We start from the raw sequence: 25,923 nt of genomic DNA, 5'->3' as shown, positions 1-25,923 counted from the left end.
TTGTCTCAAACCCTCAAGTAGCTGGAAAAATCTTGAATAGTGTTTTTAAATGCAACAGGACCTTAATTAAATAGGCTGAGGCATCCCCCTCTCTTTATTGTTCACAGTAACTACCAATAGAAGTGTAAACTTATCATCTAGAATCTAACATTTAATCTAACCATTAAAGAGGAATAAAACTCAACATAAGCATACCAGGATTTAAAGCAGATATTGAGATACCTGGATCAAAGTAAACACAAAGCAGGAAAAGAAATGGAAAGAAAACGTGGGTGGGTTATCAAAGGTACTGTCATTTTCCAGAAACATCTATTACTTCTACATGAACTCTACAAACTAAAGATTGTGCCTATGTGATAATGGCACCATTAGCAAAGAGTGTACCAGCTGCCCAAAACACATCTTCCTCGGGAGCAGAGCACTCCCGAAACATCGAAACACTCCATACCCAATGCTCCAGCAAATACAATAAAAATTGAAATGAAACCTGCTAACTGGGACTCTAATCCCAGAGGAAGGTGCTAAGTGGGTGGAAGAATCTGGGGCACCAGGATGGCTGATTCACAATAATTAAAAAAAAAAAACCCACACGGAAGGACCAAGCAGGACCCTCCTGGCTGATGGGCTTCACCTGTGTCTTTTCCTGTTGTTATGGCAATACCCTGACAAAAGCAATGTAAGTGCTGGCATACAGGGGCAGAAACAGGCAGACTGGTCATTTAGCCTGTTTACCACACCCAGCTTTCCTCACAGTTACTGTCAAGAAGAACAGCTAGACCAGAGTGATGGGGTTTTTTGTTTTTGTTTTTGTTTTTTCAAAGCTGCTTTTATAGTTGGAGCTAGATCATCCTCCCATCCTTACTCCCTCTCTAAGCACAGGCAACACACCAATTGTCCTGCTCCTCCCCAGCCCGGTCTCCCATCACTCACTGACTGGTCCTACCCACCCTGGTAATCCCGTCCCATCCCCTCTAGCAGACCAGAAACATCTGATTACACTGTAAATCAGACCAGGGCTCAGAACAGCAAAACAAAACAAAAAAACCCATGGGACGTGAGAGCAGGGAGGCCCTATCCATGGGGACTCAGCAGGGAGGCGGTGGCCCCTTTGGTCTCCCCTTGGGACCCTGTGCATTTCAGAATGGCAGAGGAGGTAAGTGGTCTTAGAGTAGAGCAATGATAATACTGCATCCAGGAAGCAGGAGGCACCTAAGAGAAAGGCCACTTCCCTAATGATGTGACACCGAAGGGAAACTCTGAGCTGCCTGCTTCGTGACTTCTGGCATAAAATTTTTCATAGTATCACTATAATCTCCCCCTCTAGAGGAAGAAGAAATAAGAAAGAAGTGAGATGGGGTTGGGGGAAGGGAGAAAGTAGAAGGAAGGGAGGAAGGAAGGAAGGAAGGAAGGAAGGAAGGAAGGAAGGAAGGAAGGAAGGAAGAAGTACAGCTTAGCCTTAGGGAGAAAGGAAACCTATGAAACAGCTACTTCAAACAGACAGAACTTGGGCTTCGTCTGACCTCATTTTAAATCTCAGTTTCCCGTGAGGGGGTTGTTAGAATGCACGCCAGCCCTAAAAGCCTTCCACCGAGAGGGTGTGGTTAAGCTCATACGTGTTGCTTTCTTCTTCCTCCAGTAGCAGCTTGTCGATGGTCAGGGAGTTGATGGCCCTTCTGGGGTCATCCATGTCCTGAAGGACTGGCTCTGGGATAGAGATTGGGAGCTGGACGAACTGGGGCCCAGGCAGAGCCGGGGCTGGAGGTTGGTACTGCAGACCGGGGGTGGGCAGTGTGGAAAGAGGCTGAGGCCACGAGAAATAGGTGAGGGGCGCCTGGTGCTCGGGGCCCTCCAGCTGGGGCCCCACCGTGGGCGTAGCTGTGTTCCTTGGCTGCGACAGAAAACACAGGACCAATGATTAGCAGAACTGGGGGGTGCCCACCTGCATCCTTACCCCATCATGACCCCCCCCCATCATACCCCACCCTACCCTTACTGGTGTTTCACTTAATGGGGCTCTGCCTCCTTCAGATCAGTCTCCGAGACAGGGGAGCCTGACAAGTTTCAACTGTGTCCCGCCTTCTAACTGTATGCTCAAGCATCTTTCTAGTTTGGAAGCTTCTTTTTTTTTTTTTTCATAAAAAGAGATGGAGAAAATAATGATGTCATACCACTGAGTAAATTAAAGGGTTTAATTTAATTAGTAAATTTATAGGGTTTGTTGAATATAAAATGTACTCCAAGTGCAGAAATCTTAAATTATGCAAAATATATGCTTGATAAACAATGAGCTGGTCTCACAGCCTTGGAGCTGTTTCTTGGAGATGACTACTATCTAGCCCAGACAGAAAGGTGGCATGGCCCCCATAGACTCATGTGTTTGAATGCTTGGTCCACAGGGTGTGGCAGAGTTAGGAGGTACAGCCTTGTCGGAGTAAAAGTGTGCCACTGTGGAGGTGGACTCGGAGGTCTCCTCTGCTCAAGCTAACACCTAATGTGGCCCACAGTCTCCTTCTGCTTCCTGCGGATCAAGATGTAGAACTCTAGGCTCCTCCACTACCAAGTCTGCCTGTGTGCTGCCGTGTTTCCCAGCATGGTGATAGTGGACTAAACCTCTGAAACCGTACGCCAGCCCCAATTAAATGTTTTCCTTTACAAGAGTTGCTGTGGTCATGGTGTCTCTTCACAAGAATAAAACCTTAAGACAACCTCTGAGCTTCTTTGGCATCCTTGGGTCCCCATGGGTCAACATAGCTCCCTCAGCTCTTGCCTTTCTAGTACTGACCAGCATTTCTGTGGCATGGGAGCACTGCTGTGCTGGCAAACGTGGCCTTTTCCTGCGGTTGCCTGGTACCTGTCCCTGCTCAACCCCCTCTGTCTCTGAGCTGCTCCCTGTGGTGTAGGGTGGGGGATGGGGGGCGCTATTCTCCCTCGTGTTCTACAAACCATACATCGCATTCACATAACAGCTACTCTCAGAGCCCTCAGGGCAGCGAGGCCAGGCCTGTGTTCCTGCCAGCCTTCCACGGCAAGCAGACGGATAAGAACGTTCTCAGCACAGACAGAAACAAGACCCCCCCTTTCTAGCCCCATCCTCCTCCCACCCCCAGCCCCCCCCCCGCCACACACACACACACACACACACACACACACACACACACACACACACACACACATCATCTCCTCAGCTGCCACTGCATCTTGAGAGTACACTACTAGAGTCATCTGGGGAAGAATTTTCATCAGTCCCCTAGGGCATTCCTCGAAACATGGATCCTGATCTCTGAGGTTTGGAGTAGGGCCTGGGATTCTGCCAGGTCCAGTCAGACCTCAGGGGATGCTAATGTGCCTGGTGTGGGGGCTCCAGTTTGAGAAGCAAGGCTTTGGGAAGTTTCTATAGTTGGACAATGGAGCTGAGGACCACCAACGTGCAGGCTGGTGTGTACATCCTGCTGCACATATTTCTTGCTCTCTTTCAGTGTGAGCCCCTGCTCCCTAACATGGCTTCCTGAAGACAGGCAGGACCTGGGGAAACATTCCTACTTCCGTTATTCCAAAAATCCACATGGACATCATTCTCCCGTGGCTCCTGTACCTATACAGACCCAGGGCAACTGCTGGTTCCTTGCTGAGAGATAGAACCGGAGGTCTTATCTCTGCTGAGAAGTGCTAGGCTGGTAGCTCAAGCCAGCTTTGATGAGTTAATTTACAAAATGTTATCTCTTAACAAATGCAGTTTTCTTGATACACAGAACTTTTCAAAGTGGAAGGTAGGGAGGGGGTAATGGAAGAGGATAAATAATGAAAAGAATCCTCAGTGATGAGATGGCTGGGAACCCCTATATCCTGCACTCCAGGCTCCCTGCTATGGAAATGAGCTGCCTAGGGACCTTCCTATTCGATGTCATCAAGATCCACCCCCAAATCAGTTGGGTAGCCAGGTGAGTATGGCAGGGGAGACCTTGGCAGGAAAGTGCTTTGAAGCAGAGACCATGGGCACTGGAATGGCACTGGACCCTAAAGGTAAACAGAGGGGACATGGGTGCTAAGGCAAGCTCCATCACCCAGGTGTGTGATCTCAGGAGATTCCAGCTGTACCATAGGCCTGGAGTGGAAGTAGTTACCACTGTGCTCTAGGCCTTTTCTCCCCACAAGCACTTAAGTAATTCTCACTCTTTTGGAGACATAGGCACCAAGCATGTAAAACTGTAACTCCCTTCCCCCACTCTTCAAGGATGGGAGGCCCTCCCATCCTACTGACACTTGAAGGCAGTCATTTGTTGACACTGTTGGCAGACTATGGCCATGAGGCTAATAACTAACACTAATGGTGTGCCGTCTGCATGCTAAGCACACAGTCCCATATGTACCTGCTAGCTGATCCCAGGAACAAACATCTCATCTTAGAGAATTCTGTGCTCAGACAGGTCAAAGTACTAAGCACAGAGCTACTAAGAAAAAAGGGAAGCGTAGTGAACACAGGTTACTTGACATTACAGTGAGAAAAAAAAAATACCCTACAAGTAGTTTTCTTGATGAATACTATCAATTTTTGCTTTTCCTGGAAGTATTATCGTACTCCCCATTACTAAGTGTAATACAATTACTTGCTAGGTTATCTGAACTGACAGGAGCACAGATACTACACAGATCTCACTGAATACCCCATCGACTAAATTTCATTTACTGAGACTCACTGCTTACAGAGCAGCTGGGATGGGGGGGGGGGGGGGATGGACTAGAAGCAACAGATCTTCCCAACCCACAGGAGTAAAGGATGTGACAATTCAAGCATACAACGTCTTTGTGGAGGACAGTGTTAGTCAACAGGAATGGTGCCAAGTCACCCTGGAGGATGCAGTGACCTTAGCTGACCCCATAATCATAGAAATTGATAGCCAAGAAAAGCAAGAGTCTCCTCAGGAAGTGATGTCAGCTTGGGTAAACAGTGTTCTACTTTCACCGTGTGACATACCGTGACATTAGTAATGAGTGGCGGGGAAGCATAGGTCAGCACCGAGGAGGGTCCCACCACTGTGTAGCTGGGACACACGGGCTGCACATACATGTCAGTAGAGTAGGGGCAGCTGACAGCTTCGTGAGGCACATACTCCGTGTAAGGTGTCCATGGGGCCAAGGGCTGAAGAGTGGCCGGAGCAGATTGAGAGAGCCAGCCAGCACACAATGTCCCCTCCTCTGTCACTGTGGAAGCAGAAACCTCCATGTCAAGACAGGAAGGACCTGTGGGGAAAAGGAAATTACAGAACTGCAGGTTCCACAAGAGACGGTCCCCAAAGACACCAAGACTGCAGAGGAGAGCTCTTACCCACTGTGCTGTAGGTCGCCAGGGGCTGGTGGGGCAGTACCACCTAGAATGGGGACAAGAAGACCAGAATGGGTGTCTATCTATCTGCAGGAAGCCCTCTATAGGAACTCTCAGGGGCCCAGGGTAGGAGGACTATGGGGGAAACCCCAAGCACCACCATCGACATTTTTGAGGGATTTGTGTTTTGATTTAGCAAGAAGGCTATAGCATTATAGAAACTTTCTGAATGCCCACAACTCATACTAGGGTGTGTACCACTGGCTCCCTGAAGCCTCATCAACAACAAGAAGCCCCTTTATTCCCCTTACAACTCGAGGAACCTCCAGTTTAGTGCATCTGGGTCCACCTTCTCCGTGTAATCCACTGCCTTCATGGCCCATGGGGGGGGGGGGCGTGCATGAGTCAGGGAGTCCCTTACCGCAGTTGGTGGGCCAGCTGCCCCACCGCTGGCATGGCCACGCTTTCTCCTTAGTAGCTCTTTTACTGGCTCCTTGACTCGAACACCCTGGTATGGCCGTGGTGGGGCAGGAGCTTGCTCTGGAGCTGTGGGTGTAAAGATTCAGAATGTCACTGGAACCCATGGCCCTTCTCAGATTCCCCCCCCCCCATCACAAATGTCCATTTCTTCTAGTGCCCAACTCTCTGAGTTGTACTTGAGCAAGGAGTGACTCTCTATGAGGCTTCCTGGAGTAACTTCTCCAGAGACTCCTTCTGTCCCCAGCCATTCTGGGGCCCTTACTGTATTCAAGTAATTAAGCTCTGTCCTCTTTGTCTAAAAGTGATAGAGGTTCCCAATGGGATTGGAACCATTTCTCTGACCCTGCATAATCTGGCTCCAACAAGAAGGCCTTGTTATACTCTTGTGCATGCCCTTCATGTTCTCTCTCTCTCTCTCTCTCTCTCTCTCTCTCTCTCTCTCTCTCTCTCTCTCTCTCTCTCTCTCAATTACTATTTCTGATAGCCAGAATTCTTGTCCACTCTCTGACCCCTGCAGACTGTAGAATTCCTCCATCCACCTCCCCAACACATCTAGAGCTGACTGGCATTCACATAAGTGGGAGGACGGGATGACGATTAGGACAAGAACTCTAGAGCCAGGGGTGACCAGATTCAAGTTCTCTCTTAATCACAATCCAGCTATGGTGTCCTATGAAGTATTTAAACTTCTCTGAGCCTCATATCTGCAGTTTATCAGCTGGATGTTGGGCAGGGTAACCTGTAAGTTTACATGCATATAAAGTAATATATGTGTATCATATAAGATCTGGTACGGACCAAGCATTTAGCAAACTTAAGAGTTTCCTTTGTTTTCTTGCCTCCTTGTTTTGTTGGTGCTGTGGATATAACCCAGGGCCTTAGACATGCTATGTGAGTGCTCTACCACTGAGCTACACCCTTTACCTCCCAAATTCAATAAGTGTACAGCCTGCTAGGTAATGATTAGTTATCTTTGTTGGTATGGATTAAAGTGCTTCCGACTAGTTTATAAACCTCTCAAGATAGTGTGCTGTTTCTACCTCCTGGAGTGGCAGACATATCTAATCTCTCTATAATCTTAGTCATGACTGTTCATTAATCAAGGGTGTGGTGCTTTCAAATGTCCTTCCTTTCATCTTCTTCTCACTGCTCCTGGACTTTTAGAGTTCATGGACTGAGGAAAGAGAAAATGGCTTCCATGTCCTCGGACACACCCAACGCTGACCCATGTGTCCTAGAGCTGGGGTCCCCACCTTGTTGCTGCTGGGAGAATGTTTCCTTTCCCCTTTGTCAAGAAATTCAGGAAAGCATTAACTAAAACCCAAGCCAGGGCATAGGGTTTTCCCTAGCCTGGGAGATCAGAGACAACCTACCCACATAGATGAAAAGGCCCGTGGAGGGCAGACCAAGATCTAGGTCATCCAAGATCAAGAAGCAATGGTCTCTGGGATTTGCACAAGGAACCCATTATCCTCCCCTGATAAGGGTCCATGGGCCTAGGCTCTGTATCAAAGGCCCGGAAGTCTGGGTATCAGTCAACCCGGATCCACAGGGCTGCCTTGGCTGAACTTTGTTCAGTAAACACCCAGCTGATACTGATAACAACTTGTGCTTCGCTCTGTGCAAGACTTCCTGCAGGGCTCCTAGGCTCTCAGCACCAACCCAGTCTAGTGCTGAAGGGCCAGCAGGCAAAGAAGTCATGCACAGCCAGCAAGTGGAGGGGGGAAACAGTCCCAGAGGCAGACAGTGAGAGTCAGGACCCACCACCTGACAAGGCATCCCCTCCCTAACTGTGGAGTAGAACCAACTAGAAACTGATGCCAAAGAAAGCTACCCAGAGTCTTACTCCCATGCAGTATGACTTGGGGGATCCTCTTAAGGCAAAGAGTCTGTCTGTCTAAAAGTGCTTGCAGTGTTTTCAAAGATGACTGAGTTAGACTCTATACATCATCCCTGAATGAACACTAGAGCCACTCTAGAGAATCTCAGTAGGAGATGGTCCTCATGTTAGTGTCCTTGACAGTAAAGGGAATCTCTGCTCTCATCCTCATTCTTCCAAAATGTTTCTGGATACGTGTGGATGTGGCCCCCTACTCACTTGGATTGTAAAGTATAGCAGAGAGGTAAGGAATAAAATACCTACCAATGAGATGAATGTACCAAAGGAGAGGTTTGGACTGACATAAGAGTATATATCAGAAAAATAAAATAAAATAAAAGTAGATTCATTTTCATTAAAAAAAAAAAAAAAAAAAAGAGTGTATATCAGGCTGGGCCTGGTAGCACATGCCTTTAATCCTAGCACTTGGGAAGCGGAGGCAGGTGGATCGCTGTGAGTTTGAGGCCAGCCTGGTCTACAAAGCAAGTCCAGGACAGCCTAGGCTACACAGAAAAACCTTGTCTTGGGGAGAAAAAAAAAAAAAGAGTGTATACCAGGAAGTGCCAGCATAGCATTTGTGCCCTAAGACTACCTTCATCTTCCACAATAGACTTATGAGCCAAATATACCTGCATTCAAATATGACATGTAACTTATAGAAAATTCCCAGATGTATGTAATGGCTCTAGACCTCAATCTCCTTATCTGCAAAATGGAGGCACATTTTTAAAACTTCTTGGTGACATGTTTTTAGCCCCTAAGTTTCCTTCTGAGTGCATCAGTCCTGCACAAGTGCTGCTTACACACCTTGTCTATGTGTGCAAGAGTGATGTGCAGTGCTTCCCACAGGCACAGTGTGTATAGACTGACACGAGAGACAGTAAGAACATTTCTGTCTCTACTTCATTCTGGGCCCTTTCTCAGGATCACCATAACCCACCAGCTTTCTCCACAGACATTTGCTGTGCTTCTCTCCCCTCAGGCTTCCTGTCATCCCATAGGCACAAAGCCTAGGCTAACGGACTTTACTCTCAGAAGTACACTGAGGCCTGAGTCAAAGGAAAGGCAAGGCCTAAGTACTATGGTCACCCTCAGAATTCAGTCGGGGAACAGTACACGCACATCTCAGCCCAGGTCAGAGACAGGGGATTGGCTCATGTGCTTCTGATTTGCATGTACCATCTGGGGAAGGGCCTAGAGGCCTCCAGGTCCCACTCCCACTCTAGAACTGGACACACCATGCACTTGGCTATAAAGAGACTAGCTGGGCACTCCCAGATGTTGTGAAGGAAGGATTTCCTGCCCCATGTTGTTTTTAAAAATCTATGAACCAAGAAAGTTTTGGGGAGATGTTGTAAACACAGGATACCACCCTTGAATGCCTGGTCATCTCTGGAACCCACAGAATTAACAGATGCGCCCTGGCATAACAGAGCATGCGCAGAAAAGCCCGGATCTAGTACAGCTGCAAAACTCCCACTACTCTGTATCCACAGCCAGCTGACAAGGCTCCTGTAACCGACTGTACCTGAGCAGGCAAGCGTGGGGATACTTTTGGCCATGCCTCTGCATGGTGCTGGTGAAAGATCAGAATCCGAAGCGCCAAGACATCTCCCTAGGAAGCGCAATAGGCACGAGTAATTCGCAAGTTGAACCTTGCCTACATTTCACACTAATCTGTGAGGAGCAAGAATCATCATGACTCCACAGTAAGCACTGTGACCTCAACTGTCACCAGCACCAGGCCTGAACCCACTATGGAAACTTGGAAGAAGGAAAGTTTCTCCAAAGTCGCGATGGCCTTGACTTAGGGCTGCTGACTCCCTGAACTGATCTAGCTTGCCAGTAACAGCACTGAAATACTACGTGAGTTTTTAAACAACATATTAAAATAATTTAAGATAGCAATTTTTAAAAACAGTATCTGAAGAAAATAAAAGAGAAACCTAAAATGACACTGTCGGCAAAGAAGAAAAGTCCCGGAGTAGCAGTGACTAGAAAGTTTAGGAATTCCCTAATCAAACTGCAGCTCTGGGCAGCACACTGGTGCAGCTTGAATTTTTCTCACCCTGGAAGCTTCTAGAATGCATCACAATGGAAAGTCAATCTATCTGAACATGAACCTCTGGGATCCTTTTTGGACAGTAGTTTGCCATACTGTTTTTCAATGGTATTCGAGGAAGAAAAAAAAAAAAACACCTTTAAAACGCCTTGTTGATAGCAAAACCCATACATTTGGTCACAGGGAGATCTTCCCTTTAACAAAACGACCAGTCAAAGATCTGGAGGTAAAAACAGTCAGCAAAGGTCATTTCATTCCTCCGCCACCACATACCCAGACATGCTGTCTATCACAAAAAGAAGAGCCCCGCGGCTGCCATTTCACCTGAAGGTGCAGGACATGATAGGTTGTATCCAACAGGTCACACATCCTCCAGTCCCTGTTGGCATCTATGCTCACCCTCCACCAAGCTGACTAAACACGAGTTTCTACTGAGTTAAATAAGCATGGCTTCCTCAATGAAGTCCAATAAAATCTCACTAAAGAAATAGGCAAAATCACAGCATCTATTTATTTAATAACCCCATAGACACCACAGCACACATGTACTCATAACTATGGAGACAGGAGCAGGGCCCTAATCATCTGTAACTTGTCTTTCAGTTTAGCTTTTAAAAAGCCCCTGTCCAGTAGGTGTTTTCTGAGAGAAGACCCTTGCCTCAGCCACTGTTCTCTTGAGATTTCCCATGGGTCGGTCACCAGGCCAAGGAGCAGACTGGACAGCAATTAAGAGTTCTGCCCTAAAAACTACGTAATATGGATTTGCATCACCAGGGAACCAGAGAACAGGAATTCTTACAACCATGGGAGTTCTTCCATTCCAAACTTGACAGACTGTTCAAACTTCATAACTACTTGAACCTCAAGGCTTCGGCCACATGGGTTACTTTGAAAGATTACAGACACACACACACACACACACACACACACACACACACACACACACACACACACATAGATGAGGAGGTCACATGACATACTACCACTTAAAACACTCTCTGACTCACTCCAGACAACCACTGTGAATATTTTCTTCCACTGTTGGTGTTCAATAGTATCAAAAAGAAAACAGAACTCATCCAGGAGAAGAAAGTCGACTAATACTCCCTTTACTTGTAGCAAAACCAAAACAAATAATTGAACAATAGGACTTTAAGCCTGGGGCTAACAAACTTGTCCTGAGCCTCTACAGAACACAGAGTCTGAAAAGTTGCTGACACTTCAATGTGAAGAGTCGTGTTGGTGTTGGTGGCCTGAGATAGCTGAGGCCTCCTGGGAAACTTGAGTACAGGTAGGCCACAGGCTTATGCACATTCTCTACGGAAAGGCTGCCACAGATGCTCTTCTTAGGGTACAGTTCTCAGTCAACGTTTTCCAATTTATTCTTTTCATTTATGGACAATGGCTGATTTTTTTTCCTCCTCCAAACAGGAAGACTTTGTTCTTTGGCTGGAGGAACTTGACATACTACAGAAAGACTTTCCTGTCCAATGTGCACTAAATTTTCTTTCTTTTTTTAATGTAAGCCAACTAAAAGATCCTGTATATATGCAAATGTGGGCTTTCTATTCACTAAAGCTTGAACAAGGAGACCCCACAGATGGGAACAAAAAAACATGCCATTCATATATTCTAGCAAATACTCAAGCCAGAGAAGAAACAGAGGGTGAGAAAGGAGCAAAAGCAGGGAACATAAAAGTTGTTCAGAAAATGGAACTGCATTTGAGTTATGATATGATATTGCTCACAAGGCTGTTAGTGCAGCAAGGAGGGAAACAGGGATGCCCTGGTGAATGCCCTGAGAGGTCTCTACTAAAAGGTCCCAAAATGGTGGTTGAATCTGGCTTAGTCAGACAAGAGGAAAGCATTGGTGGTTTTCTTCCCCTTCCCTGAGACCCCCTCCAAAAAAAAAAAGTATGTTCTTCCCCCATCTGTCCTGTGGTGTTCAACATCAGCCACAGGTGAGGCCACTGGGAAAAGCTCAAGGAGGGCTGTAGTCACTAAGAAAGTTCTCATAATTGTCCAAGGCAAAAGGACCCCTAGAAACAAGCCTGGTGGTAAGTAGATCATTTCTGAAGCTGTTTGATGTGTCTGCAGTCTTGAAACTCCAGCCCACAGACCAAAGTTATCTACTAAGAGCATGATTCTGTCTCGAGGAAACTGTAGAGATCAGAGACTGAACACCCAGGGTGATCCCAACAGGCATACCTCTCATGTTACATTAGATGTAAAAAAAAAGAAAGAAAGAAAGAAAGAAAGAAAGAAAGAAAGAAAGAAAGAAAGAAAGAAAGAAAAAAGAAAAGAAAAGAAAAGAAAAGAAAAGAAAAATTCATTTATACACAGCTCATCCTGACTTACCACACTTCTGCCTAAAGTGTTTCTTCAATTCTGCCCCAAGACCTCACTCAAAGGCAGCCACAGGTCGCTGGTGTGGGAACCTTCCTGTATGATGAGATTCCTCGACTCTTCCCTCACAAACACTGCCACCAGGATTCCTTTTCTCCAGTGCCCACTGCGCCTTCCATGCCCTGTCCACACTCTTTCCACATCTACTGTGAAGCAGCAGGGTGCAGAAACCTGCTGCAGAGACGTCTTCTGTAGGCAAACCCATTTAATGCTAAATGAATGAGTGGCAACAGTCCATGTGGTTCCAGGCCATAATCTTAACTCCGAGGGACTCTGAAATTCTCACCTACATTTTCATGAAGTTCTGTGGTGTACTTCTCAGAACCTCCGACATGAAGGGTATCATGGGAGGCTGCATCACAACCTCTAAAACAGACAAGAGATGTCATCTGCTTTCTACCCTCCTTTCACTGATGAAGAGGATCATGCTTAGAGGTATTCAATGGATTTTTCCGAGGTCTGTATCATCAGAAGTTCCATTATCAACCAAATTTGGACCTCTGACTTGAAGAGCTCATATTTGTTTCACCACATACCTTCTTCTTGCCTCTATGTATCTATTTTTTCTCTATGTAGCATTGAAGATCAGTCATCTAAAGGTCCCTGGACCAATCCTAACCCTATTTCCTCCAGTTGGAGTATTGGCTTGAACCATGTCATCATGTCTTTCTTGATGGCCAATTCTCCAAAAAGAAAATGGTGTTTTCCAGGCGAGAGAGTCCTCCACAAGAAACTTGCCAAAAGTCTACTCACATGAGGAGTGACAAGAACTGAGAGACTCAATTCCTGGCAAGGTTTTATTTTGGGTATCTTTCTACTGAAATGACAGCAAGATAGGTCCACCTGAGAAACCAGCTGCATCTGTCTGCCTTTTATAGAAACTAGGGTCACCAGAGCAGAAAGGGTTCCCATCTGAGATATACCACATCTCCGATTCAGGGGCAAGAGACATCTGGTAGACCATTTATCTACCAAATACTTGTTGAGCAGATCAGACTATGTCCCTGCCCTTGGGGAACTTGCAGCCCACTCAGGTAGCATATGCAGACTTTAATGAAATAATCACACAAGCAAATGAATTACAAACTGTAATGAAGCTGTGTCTGCTTCAGAACGGAAGCGTTCTGACTTCTGCCTCTACCTGACTCGGTTATGCTTGAATGATCAGCAAGCAGTCTCTAGAGGCATATAAAGAGAGAGGCAAGAGGCATGACAGGACAGTTCTCTCTCCACTGCAGGGACTGACGTGGGGTCAGTGGCTCAGGCCACACCATGAGCATGAGAGTATGAGTCTTAGCCGGAACAGGCAAAATGACAGACCCTCGGTGAACCCTCAGCATGGTTCACCAACTGTTCTCTGCCCTTTCAGAAGAAGAGCCCCAAGGACTCAGTAAAAGATGAAAGCCTTCTAGATTCAGAATCTCCACAAGGTCTCAAGTGTTAATTTCTTTTCTTTTCTTTTTTTTTTTTTTTTTTTTTTCTTGTGTGAGCATGTCTGGGAGGGGCACAAGGGGCAAATGTGTGTGTGTGTGTTAGGTACACACATCAACCTACATGTCATTTTAGTTTTCTTGTTTCAACTTTCCTAGCACTGGGAGTATATCCACATGACATCAAGCCTGTTCTAGCGATCAAACTCAGCACTCTTACTAGCATGGCCAGAACTTTACTGGCTGAGCTAGCTCCAGTAAGTATCACTTTCTGACACTCAAACTTGCAGTGACATTTGAGACAGTGTAGAGGCACCCTTGGTGAAGCCATAGCCCGCCCCCCTCTAGGGTGGACCTATTTCCATTGAAAGGGGAAGAAAAGGCCAGTGCCATTCAAAATTCCTTTGCACCAAGACACAGTGTGGTACAGGTTAGGACCAGACAGACCTAGTTTGGAAAGCCTGCTACATTGCTTATCACCCGGGTGACCCTCAGCAAGTAACTTAATTGTGTAAGCCTCAGTCTCTCCGCCTGTAAATGAGGATAGTATCGTCTCTTTCAAAGGGCTCCCATGAAGATTTTATGTTAACTGACACATGTGGCATGTCATAGGTACCAAGTCACCACAGCTTGTTGCATACTGAGACTAAATGAGCATGTCCAGGACTCTGCTACCTGCAAAGCCCATCTCATTTCATTTTTGCCATGCTCCTGGAAGTGACCTTCAAAGTCCCTGAGCCCGAAGTCCCCAAGGGAAACCTATTTGGGAAGCAGAGAAGCCAACAATGGAGCAGGATTGCCCAAAGACAACAACCCTGAACAGGAGACAAGGGCCTAGCATTGGCTTTTGCGAAAATTATATGAGTAGAACATATATCTGTCTTCAGAAACCACCAGACAATTGGGCTTGTACTATAGCTAAGGATTTTTAAAGCCGCCCTTAAGAGTAAATACCTTAGATATTTTTGAGTGCTCGCAGTTAGGTGGGAGACAAAGTACAATGGCATGCTCTTGCCCTGACCTCAGATGCTAGCCAGTCCTTAAGAAATCTGTAGGTGTCTCTAAAAAGACATGGACACAGCCACAGCTGAGGCTGGGTTGTAGATATCAGTGGGTCTGGATAGCTAGGAACACATATCATGTATGAAGTATGGATGCAGCTACATATACAACATGAAATACAATTCAAGAATGTAGTGCTCAGGGAGGATAGGTGTTGACTCACCTGTTAGGACAAGGCAGACTCCTGGTTCACCCAGTGGACATTACCTCAGCTTCACAGTGAGCAGCAGCCTCAAAGTTGGAGGTGAAATGGCCTAACCTGAGACATCATGACCATCAGTCCACATGAAGCCTACCCATCCTACGGCCAACTCAAACTCTATGGGAAAGCAACTCCACCAGGAGGGATGGGACCGAAAAGAAGACTACAGCTTTCTTTATGAAATAAAGACCTGGATCAAGAATTACTGGCTCAAAATAAAAAATATTATTAATAAAAAAAAAGACTTATTGGATCTATCTGATGTGGGTCAGAAAGGAAATCTGTGGTGAGGCAGCTCGAAGAGGCAAGTAGGTACTCAGTTGTGAGTGTCTTGACTTAAGCAACACCTAGTTTTAGATTTTCAAGGCTAAAGGTAGTCTTTAAAAAAAAAAAAAAAACTTTTCCTTAGATCCTTGGGTAAGTACCACTCTCTTCAAGGACTTTTGGGCACAGGAGTAGCGTAGGGTTTGGTCCACATGTAAGGTTAGTCCTGATGACTGACTCATGAAGAAGAACATAACTTGTTGTTGAGATGAGCTTTTGGGACAATTCTGAGAAATATATCTCTAGGTCATTTTTTTAAGGAAGTTGACTACTCCCTTCCTTATTCACCAGAAACTCACACGACTGAAGACATGACCTTCAACAGCTGCAAAGCTTGATGAAAACCAAGACAACATGCTTCCCAGTGACTCACGCTGTAAGCCAAGAACCTGTGACTAGCTATCAGTGCTCCTGGTCAAAGGAATAAAGGAACTACATTAAAGGGTCACAGCATTAGAAAGGTGTAGAATTACAACAACATTTATGTGCCTCAGCCTCGACATCCTTGGATTCTTATTTGAATGCTACAGTGCTGCTCTATCTCCCAGAATCTAAGCAATTAACCTAATTGTCATCATGTGTCTTTCTTGACCTACAAATGTCCCATGCCATCATTACTGATCCTGTCTTCCCTCTTGCTGAGGATAATTTATTTCATTGCTTCATTTCTCTAGGAGTTCCATCACTAGACTGGATGCTTGTATGCGTACACCCAAGCATAGCATAAGGAAAAGATTGTTGACTTTCTTGCTACCCTTTTCTTTCCTGAGCTGATGTAGCTTTCATCCAGTATTAAAACTTACTATCTTCAACTCTTTTTCTCTCTTTCTTTTTTTTAGCTCCTCAACATTTGTCTTTCTTGGGTTTTAAGAATCTTTAGTATTATCTCCTTTTCCAGTAAAAGCTTCACTCTTTCTAATAGATTAAAAGGGAACTGAGCTTTCCTGAAAGGTGGCTGACTCCTTTTGGTACCAGCGCCTTGTCTGAGAATGATTCTGGCTGCCAGCTTTTCCCAGAAAGTAGTACTAATGAAACCATTACTAAGAAAAAGAGGCAACACATTGTTGTTTCGGTTTTCAGTATCATTAGTTCTATTTCTTGACTATTTCAAGTGTTGTTCTCCTCACAACCAATTTATAAATACCTTGGTCCAAACTTGTGAATTAAAAAAACAAACACAGTACAAGCCTCATGCTAGCTGATGAGAGTGGTCAGGAAGTCATGGACAAGTGAATTTCAAACTGATTGGCTTTGCCATCAGCATTGACCCTGATCGCAAGTCCTGGTATTAATTATAGGACCATGAATATGTACCCTGCCACTTCACAAGTAATGCCAAACTCACAAATTGCAATCTATATTTAGTCTGTTCTTAATGAGAGAAAATAATAATAGCAATAAGAACTTATTGGGTGTTTATTTACTGTCAAGCATGGTCATACACACCCACCACAACCCATGAGGGAGGAACCACATCCTTGGTATATGCAGAAAGAGCGGGGACTTACCAGCATCACAACCAGTAAGACATAGATAGGTCTAGGTCTCAAGCTCATATCTGATTGGCCCTGATGCTGGTCTTCAAACTCCTAAAACAAAGAGCAGCAATATCCCTTTATGGCTCCAAATAAAATCCCTACTCACCATAGCTTTCCCTCTCATAAGTAAACCCATCACAAATGAATTCTGAAGGTCTTCTGTACTTCATCTAACTGCTGGCCTTTGTCTACCATGGAAAGCCTTGGCTTTCACCAAGTACATCTCCTAAGTCCCTGAAGGGAGCACAGCTCTTTGGCAGGAGACAGGGCAGCTTACTAAGTCAATATTTTGAGTCTGCTCTAGATTAATTTTATCTCATAGGTGTTACTAATATAATATTTAAGCTTCAGTTTCTTCATCAAAGAAGTAGATCCTATAACAGGATCCATGGCGTGGCGGTTTTATGAGAAGTAGATGAAATAGTACAAAGTGTGGCAAAGACTAGCCTTTGTCACATCCAATGCCTACTTGTTCCCACCTTTTCAACAGCCCTTGCACTGGCGACATGCATATCTAAATAATTATGTCCTTCTCCCTTGTAGCTAGAGTAGCCATGAGGTATTGGAAGAGATTATCTGTTAGGAGAAGAAACAGTAAGGAGGACTATATAGAGAGAGAATATATAAATATATGTACACCAAGGAAGAGAATATATATGCATACTTGAAGAATATATATATTATATAATATATATTATTTTGTAATATATGTTACATATATATATATATTCCTCTTTTAAGATTTAATGATCATCCATACCGTGGCTCAAGTTACAGTGACAACCAGGAATTTTTAAAGGCAAAATTCATCTGCCCAAGACATCAGAATAGAAAAACAAAATAAGCCCAAATAGTGTTGGCAGTACAGAGACTCTATAGGGCTCTGGGAAGCCCACTCTGGACTGCATTTGTGTCGTAAGAGGTACAATCCACAATCTTACTTAAATTCCTACTATGTCACATCTCTATGTTAACAACCAAATGTCACCCAAACTGATCCAAAAGAAGATTTTATATTCTTACTAGCACCAAGTCAGTGCTGTACACCCCACACCTGCCATTAAACACTCTCAGGACTGTTAACACCAGTACAAAGAGCCAAGATCCAGCTATCTGCACTAGTAAGTCACAAAGGAAGAAGTTGTTCACTCTCACTTCTTTAATTTCTAGAAGTTACCCTATTGGACCAGAAGTATGGTGCACATGAATAAATATAAGTATGGCATAACGAAAAGATGGCTAAAGCATGCTCCTATCTCTAACTCTTTTGCTTCTCTCCTAACTCTTCTATCTCAACATTTCCCAGGCCTAGAAAGTTTAAGCAATCTTTATTCTCACGTCTTCTGTTCAAGTCGTGTTTGGAACTGGGTGTTGCCACCTGCTGAGAACAGTAGGAAACACTTACTGCAATCCATGAACGGAAAACTACATCTTCATGTATACATAATTCCTATTCCTGGGGGGCAACTTAACTAGAAGCTCTGGGTTGTGGCAGAGTTGCTGATATTCCTTAAGTCTCCCTAAAACATCCCAGTATGTAGCCAACATTGAAAAGAGCTGCTCTGGGCAGATATAAGCTTCTTTTCTATTAACTTAAGAATATTTGATTTAAAAATAGGGACATAAGAAGACTCAACAAGTAGAGCCTGAGTTCAGTCTCCCTAACCTTAGCTAGGAAAAGACTAGTTGACAGTGGCTAGGTAGTTGCTGAAAGGCCCTCGCCTGATTTGTAGGCTGGGATGTATAACCATGGGTATAGGAATAATGCCTCTGTTCACAGCCTCACACAACCAAGGCACTCGGGGAAGGTTCTCTCATCCAAGGGATTCCCCACTCTTATCAAGAAGTTCTTCCTATAAGTGAGAAAACAGGAGATGTCACTAAGGATGCTGTGGAGGGAGCATTATAGCAGCAATCACAATCAATTGCCCAGCTTTGGTTTGGTTAGGTAGCAAGAGAGGTTTATCATACATGTTCAGTTAATTGGAAACTGAGCTGCTGTAGGAAAGTCAGGGTGAGGGACCTGGTCCACCTGCTTTGCATTGGGAAAGCTAAAAAGCAAACATTCACGGAACTTCTTAATGAATCAAACATCCAGACTTTTAGTGTACAAGTGTAGACCACCTTGACTCTCTTTTGTTCTTCGTAAAAGAACAGATTTTCAGAAATGAACTGAAAGGCCATTTTCAACACTTCCGGCAAATATTAAGAATCAGGGATGCACATATTGATATCTTTCTCTAGCAGATATAGGAAGACAAGGAAGTTGTCTACCATAAATATCATTTGCTCTTTTACCAATTACACTGTATTCTTGTGTTGTGGAATACTGTTTTCCAACTGGCAGCATAGCTGTTCCTATTTTAATCAGTGCCTCCATGATCATCCATGAGACCTTCACAAGACTGAGCTTGCTCAAACTCTATCATGGAAGCAGAGGGTTGGAACAGTCATTAGACCCTCACCCGATTCCTGACTCCTACTCTTTCCCAGTAAGAACTCATCTCGGGAGGTGCTAGACAAAGCTTACATGAAATAAAAAGTTAACTAAAGGAGGCTCCATCTGTGCAGATTTAGGGAAGTCATTACTCATGCTAGGGTAGAAATTGTTGGTCATACAGATCTGGGGGTCACCCATGCTCCTGTAAATGAGTCAAGTAAACTCATACAGCCTCCAACTTACACTTGGGTAAGATTGTGACCCTGGTCTTTCATAGGTTCTTGGCCTGGGCTTGTAAGAGATTTGCTCCTGTCTCCCAGGTAAGAACAATGCAACAGCCCAAGAGATGTGCATCTTCCCCAGTCTACAGTCTACCTCCATTTTGCCTGCACAAAGAACTTGTGAATTTACCTCTCCCTTGGGGTTCTACTTGTTAGCAGTAAGAACCCTGGCCCTGCATAAACTTGGTCAGGGAGGTTTTTACTAAGCTCACTAGGCAAAGGCCGCATCATAGAAAAGTTAGAGGCTGTCCACATTTACTTCCTGTTATAAATCTGAATTTACGCATGAGATTTCAAAGCTTCAAAAATCACATGCATAACCCTGAGTCTCTTTAACTACCCTTAAAAATACATCTCCTAGCTAGTGGAACCCTAGGGTAAGTCCTAAAAGTAAACTTCACTATTAGTGAGAATTGTGGGTCCCTGGTTTATCTTTTAAACCTCTCTGATCTGTCCCAGTAGTCTGACGAAGGCATGTGGGCATAATGATTTGTTAATAACTAGTTCCTATGGCTAAGGTTACCCATGACTTACTACAGTTAAAACATAATGTGACCAACTCCATGGGGCATGAGACAACCAGTCAGTGCAAAGGGAAAAAACGGTTAACCCTGCCTCTCGCTGTCACGCAGCTCTTTCCCTAATACAAGAAGGAATGATAAAAATCTCATCTCCCAGCTCTTTTCCATCAATTCTAAGGAAGCTTTTTAATTAGATTCTGTCATTAAGCTAGTGAATGAATTGTCTGTGTGGTTCATCTACCATTGAGGCTAACACTATACAAATCCAAGATACTGAGTAACCAGGGAAATGAATGCCTCAAGTACCAACCAGGCATCTAAGCCCAGAGTGAGCAAACTTGTTCTAGAACAGGACCATACAGTAACATTACAGGTACACAACTCTGCTGTTATAGCAAAAAAACAAAAACAAAACAAAACAAAAAACAAAAACAAACAAACAACAAAAAGAACCCACCAGATCTGGGAAATACACAAATCAGTAAACATAGCTATGTTTCAATAAAACTTAGTTTATAAAAATAGACAATAAGCCTGATTTGGCACAGGCCATATTAGCACATCTATGTTGTGGACCTTTGAAAATGTTGCTAGTGTCTATCACCCAAGAATATTCTAACTGGAACTAATTAAGGTATAGGCAAAGATTTGCAAGAGGGATGCTGGCATAACTCGAGGAATGTTTAATGGAAGGAAGCCATTAACTGACCTCTGTGGCTGTGTATTAGGGACCCGAGTTTCATTTCACCTGCATACATTTTCTCCTAAGTTCTGCCTTTCAATAAAAACTTTACATCAAGATAAAATAACCTTCATATTCTTGAAACTTTTTAATAAGAGTTTAAAATATGACCTTGAACTGAAATTTTCATTTTTTATACAAGTAATATTGGTTCATTCCAGTTGAAAATGTGTGATTCAAATGGTTTTAGAAGTTAGTGTTTCACATTTAAGCAAGTTAGTGCCTTGCTGAATTCAGTCTCTAAAGCAAAGACAGTGTATGCTGTGATGCCATGAAATGATTTTATGTCATTTTCCTGATTTTTTTCCTCACTTTAAACAAACTTATGGTTTTAAAAGTAATCAGACAGCTGGCATGTTAACTCATGTGAAATCTAATTGTTATAGTTACATTTTATAGTGGAGTATTTTCTCTATCTTACAATTTTAATGACAGTCATTGTAAGAATGGTGTCAACATCAGCTTAGCAAAGGAAGGGGCATGTGCGTGGGGAGCAGATGAGAACAAAGCAGAATGACACATGTATGAATATGCCATGATAAAACACATTACTTTGTATATTGACCTGTTTTTAATTTAGCAGAGGAAGAGCAAACTTTACAAAAATTGCTTGCACAGAAAATATAATGTATATAAGTGATGGTTAAAATAATACCCAATCTGGTGTCCCCAGTATGTACAGGCAATATTGGCCAGAGGCAGTTACATTTTTTACTTTAATTCTCACCAAGACGTTGCGAGACAGGCATTTGAATCCCCATTTAAGAGTGAAGAGAGGTGAGGTTACTCAGGTGCAGAGCCAACTGTCAGGCTCAGCCCTGTCTCTGTCCAGGGCATCTCAGCTCTCATCTACACAAGGTAGGATGACCAACACAGAATCCCAGGAGACAGTCTGCGGATGGAGCCACCTCTTTATCCAGCTGACAACTGAGAGGACCTCACACCCAAGGCTGGGACCTCAAGGCTGTCACATCTCAATGTCAACAGTTCTGAGCTTTGTCACACTGCTCTCCTGTCTTAACCAAAGCCTGTGCTCACCGTGAGTCCACTGCCAGAAGTCACGAGCCAAGCAGAGAGGAGTCAACATGTGCAATATGACTGTTTCCTTAACTCTCTCCACCACCCTGGGTACAGTCATTTCAGCTCATGCCTGAAGGGTGTTTTCTGAAAAAAGAAAGTGCCTTTTCAGCACTCCTAGTGTCTGATTTCAAATCCTGCCCTACTGGCCTGTGACTGTAAGTAGCTACTGGCACTGCCTTGGTTTTACTGGTTTTCCCACAAGTCTTAAGTCACTCTGGTGACCGTGGGTCTGGTGCACAAGTCCTTTCCTTGTGTCCCTCGAGTCCCTCAAAGGACAGTTTAAGAGAATCTTGACTTTTGTTCATCTGAACACACATCAGTTACACTACTGGTGAACTCACAGTGTGGTCACTGTTCTAGTACATTCCGGTCTACCTGGCTGGCCCCAGAGGTATGAGCAACAAGCAAGCCCTCCAACAACTCTTAAAAAAAAAAAAATCTGTTCATCTCTTAAGTGACACTGGAGAAGAACGTTGCTGTGTGTAACAGCACTAGGACACTATGGCAGCTTCTTCACGTAGGCAAGCAGTCCATACCTCAGGGGCTAATGCCAAGTCAGAACAATTTGGCATCATTTTGGTGGCACCGCTGGTTTATTAAGAGCATCTGTCTATGCACAGTGGGATTATTTTTAACCCCATTTTAAATATGCAAACTCTAAGAGCTTAAAAAAATAAAAGCAGCTCGCACAGAACCTAAATGAATTCACTCTCTAAGCAAGACAGCATATTGACACTTTGAAGGTTCCAAGGGACATTAAAAGCCATGGACCCACACCCTTGTAGCCTTTCCAATGCTGTTGGCTGCCACTCTGCTTCCAGGAGGATGAGGTTTTGCTCTGGTCACCTTCTCATATGAGTCCCATGCTAGCCAAACTAGAATATGTGGTTGTAACTCTCAAATCCAAATTAAAGTTCATTTCTTTTTATTTAAAAAAAAAATCTTGCTGGTATCAATGATGGGACTTACTAAACTGAGAAATGTTTAAATTGCTCCTCTGAGTCACATATTTTAAAAAAAAAAATCAATTCCAGAGAACTTGGAATTAAGAAATAAAGAGTGAGTTGATGATAACGTGGCTGTGTCACATTGTAATCAGTGAGGCAGTATTTTTCATATTTTTTATAAATAAAACCCTCCATAATTTCTTTTTCTTTTAATCTGGATTATCATAGAAGTTTGAAGAATGGTGTACCTAAACCAATGAAAGATGTTTTAAGAAATTAATCATCTTACAAAGAATGATAGGAAAATTTCTTGATAATAGCTCTTTACTTGAGGAAGTACAGAACTGAGCCTTAATAAGGTTCAACTTCTATGAGCCTCTTAGGTTGACTTTGTTTACCTCATGGAAGGAATGTTGTGGATAATGTCTGCGCAGCTTCCACTGTCGATAACACAAGATTCTTTTCAGCCCATGGAACGGAAAATACAGTTCACAGCAGCTCCATTCAATGCAGGGATCAAAATCAAGGTCAAAGATAAACCCACAGCCCCTTTGCAGCAGAACAGAAAACCAGCCATGCCACGGAATAAGGAAGAGACGGAAGAGAGGCTAGAGAGAGATTTGCTTTGCAGAACTGAGTTTCCAGCCCATCCCAGCACACTCACGGGAAGGAACCATCTTTGGCAGAACTAAGCAAGCAGCCGAAGAGCCGGTGTCCATGAAAGTAAAGGTCCTCACACGGAGGACCTGCTCCAAACCCATATCATATGTGGTTTCCGTCTCATGAATCATAAACGGCCCTTCCCTCACCTCAGTGATTCATGCACAGAACCGGAGAGATGCAATGAGCTGGCCCACCTTGGGACACTAGTTCGTTCCCCCGGGTTGGAAAATGAGCATCACCTCTGACAGGATGGTTTTGCCATCAAGCTCCATCTCGCCCACGTCAGCCCTCCTTGCTTCCTAGGCTCTGAACCTAGTCCCCAGGCTCCCAGCACCAGCAGCAGCTGTCTTTTCCTGGACCCTGCCTCTGCTTACTTGGCTCTGACAGCCACGACCAAACCACTTACATTTTTGCCAGAGCATGGCCTGTGACAGGATGTTGCCTTTCCTCTTTGAAGCAGACAGTTTGGCTTCTTTAATGTGACTGGGCGTGCTTTCCTCCTGTGGAACCACCGTTTACTCTGAGGCTGTTTCTTCAGCTTTTTAAAGGCCCGAGTTCCCGCTGAGTGGGGCCACGTCATCACATCCTCCCACCTCAGGCAGAGCTGTACTTTTTCTTCAGCACCACTGGCTGTCACCCCACTGTGTGCACCCCAAAGGACCCCACCCCCACTGGCTGAAGAGTGCCAGTGAGTTGGGACTAACCACCACACAGCACAGGGGGCCACACGGCCATTTGTACACAGCCACAAGAGCGTTTGCTGCGTGTGAGTGTGAGGGTCTGGAGGATGAACACAAACGGTAGAATATGTAGTCAAGGATTGGCACTCCTTGTGTGATGAGGGACCCAAGAGACAATCCAGATTGCCCTGAGCTTTCTGTGGCGGTCACACATAGTCCCATACTATCGGACCATTTACAGGACTCGCCTCACCATGGGTGCCCGCTCAACGGGAAATGTGATTCCCAGGGGTCACTATTCTCAACATGGGAGGAAACACCTGCCCTCCCTTCAAGCCTCACTAAACAGCCTCTTCATTCTTTTAGTGTTGCTTTTCTGTTTATTCCACTGTGAAACTTAACGGCTCCTCCCCTTGCCCCAGTCCACAGCAAAATGGCAAGACATAATAGTGTTTAAATTTAGGGGTCACTGGTTCAGATAGTTGATACGTCTAAAGAGAAGGGAGCCAGTTGACCCAAAGGGGGGAGGGGAGACACTCTGGCTTCATAAATGAAGCTGGAGCCAATTTCTGAAAAGTGACTTGTGGATTTAAGAGTACCAGGCTTCTCTCTTAGGTCCCTAATCTGACTAATAGCTTCTCAAAGAAAGAGTCAAAGATTCATCTTCTGTAGAGCTTACAGAATGAGGCTACACTCTGCTGCTGTGTATCTGAAACCCACGCGTTCACATGCTCCATCCCTGAAACCTAATTATTCTGGGGGGTCAAGATCATTTGGTTATGATCCCCAGGGTGGTCCAGAAACCTTAATATTTTGCCTTCCACGGCGCCTCAGGATGATCTCACAAGTCCTGAGTCTGAATTGGCCACTCTCCAGCTTTAAAAGCCTTCACCTAAAGGACTACAAAGCAGTGATGCGGCACCTGCCTGGTGGTGTAAGCCTGGGTCCAAGCTCCACTACTGCCAAAAAGAGTCTTCTTCCTCCCCGGTTGGCCACAGAGCTTTTTTTCACCATGAGCCTTCCTCTCTCCAGATGTATGCATATTTTTTTCCACGTTGGGTTCTTCTTCCTGGTATTTAGTTTGTTTCATTCTTCAAAACTGAAAACAACAACAGCAATAAAGTTCGTTAAAGCCATATTTAAAAGAAATGTTCAGAATCCATGACAGTGTTGCACAAAGGACTGTTCAGAAAAAACACAAGCCACTCTTCCTAGTGAGAGCCTTTGTTTTTAGTGCAGTTTCTCTGAAATGCATGGCTTCCTCAGAGCTGCCTATTTGAAAGTCTGGGTCCTTTCCTTAAATAATTACTTCCATTTTCCATTGGCAGGTTAATTAAGATAACTGATTAAATACCTTGTATTTTCTGAATTATTATTTTAAGTCATTATAATGTATTCAGATTACATCCTGATTGTTATTCCCTTGCTTATATCTTCCTGCTCCCACCCTCCCTCCCTGCTCTCCCCATTCCCTTCCCTAGACCTCTCATTTTAACCTATTGGCCTTACCTCCTTGGTCTTTTCTCCTCTTCCCCAGCTGAAGAGTACACCCCCCCACACACACACACAGCCACCCCTCTTCTTTCAACAAAATCCCACTGAAATGGCACTTTGGCAGGTGAAAGAATTTTGTGACTCACCAAGCGTCCTGGCCTCGAAATTACCAGTCCCCCCTTTTGTCTGTTGTTTACGTGATGGTAAAGTATCACATGACTCTGGAGGCACCTCAAGAAGGCATTTTTCTTTGTGCATTACATGAGACCAAAAGCATGCTAACTCTCAAGTGAGACGTCACCTAAAGAAGTTATAGATTACACTTCTAATGGATGGTTGGCTTGAGGACAAACACCGGTCACACAGTAAAAT

The 25,923-nt window shown here is 44.4% G+C and overlaps 1 protein-coding gene across 2 annotated transcripts; it reads right to left on the bottom strand.

The window, feature by feature from the left end:
• Positions 1 to 850: 850 nt before the first annotated feature.
• Pou2af1 (POU class 2 homeobox associating factor 1) lies at positions 851 to 23,993 on the bottom strand. 2 transcript variants are annotated; one of them, XM_051156439.1, is made up of 5 exons: positions 23,784 to 23,993; positions 5,742 to 5,866; positions 5,324 to 5,366; positions 4,973 to 5,199; positions 851 to 1,888 (listed from the first exon to the last, which is right to left on the bottom strand). In XM_051156439.1, the coding sequence occupies exons 1-5, from the start codon at positions 23,797 to 23,799 to the stop codon at positions 1,574 to 1,576; spliced, it is 726 nt and encodes a 241-aa protein (XP_051012396.1). In that variant the 5' UTR covers positions 23,800 to 23,993; the 3' UTR covers positions 851 to 1,573. The 2 variants fall into 2 exon arrangements, with proteins under 2 accessions (XP_051012396.1, XP_051012395.1); XM_051156438.1 differs by having other exon boundaries at positions 4,973 to 5,238; positions 23,784 to 23,989.
• Positions 23,994 to 25,923: the final 1,930 nt, after the last annotated feature.

The sequence above is a fragment of the Acomys russatus genome, chromosome 14, assembly GCF_903995435.1.
Source record: "Acomys russatus chromosome 14, mAcoRus1.1, whole genome shotgun sequence".
Lineage (NCBI taxonomy): Eukaryota > Metazoa > Chordata > Mammalia > Rodentia > Muridae > Acomys > Acomys russatus.
Note: the sequence above shows the minus strand (reverse complement) of the source record. Positions and strands in the feature narration are given on the sequence as shown.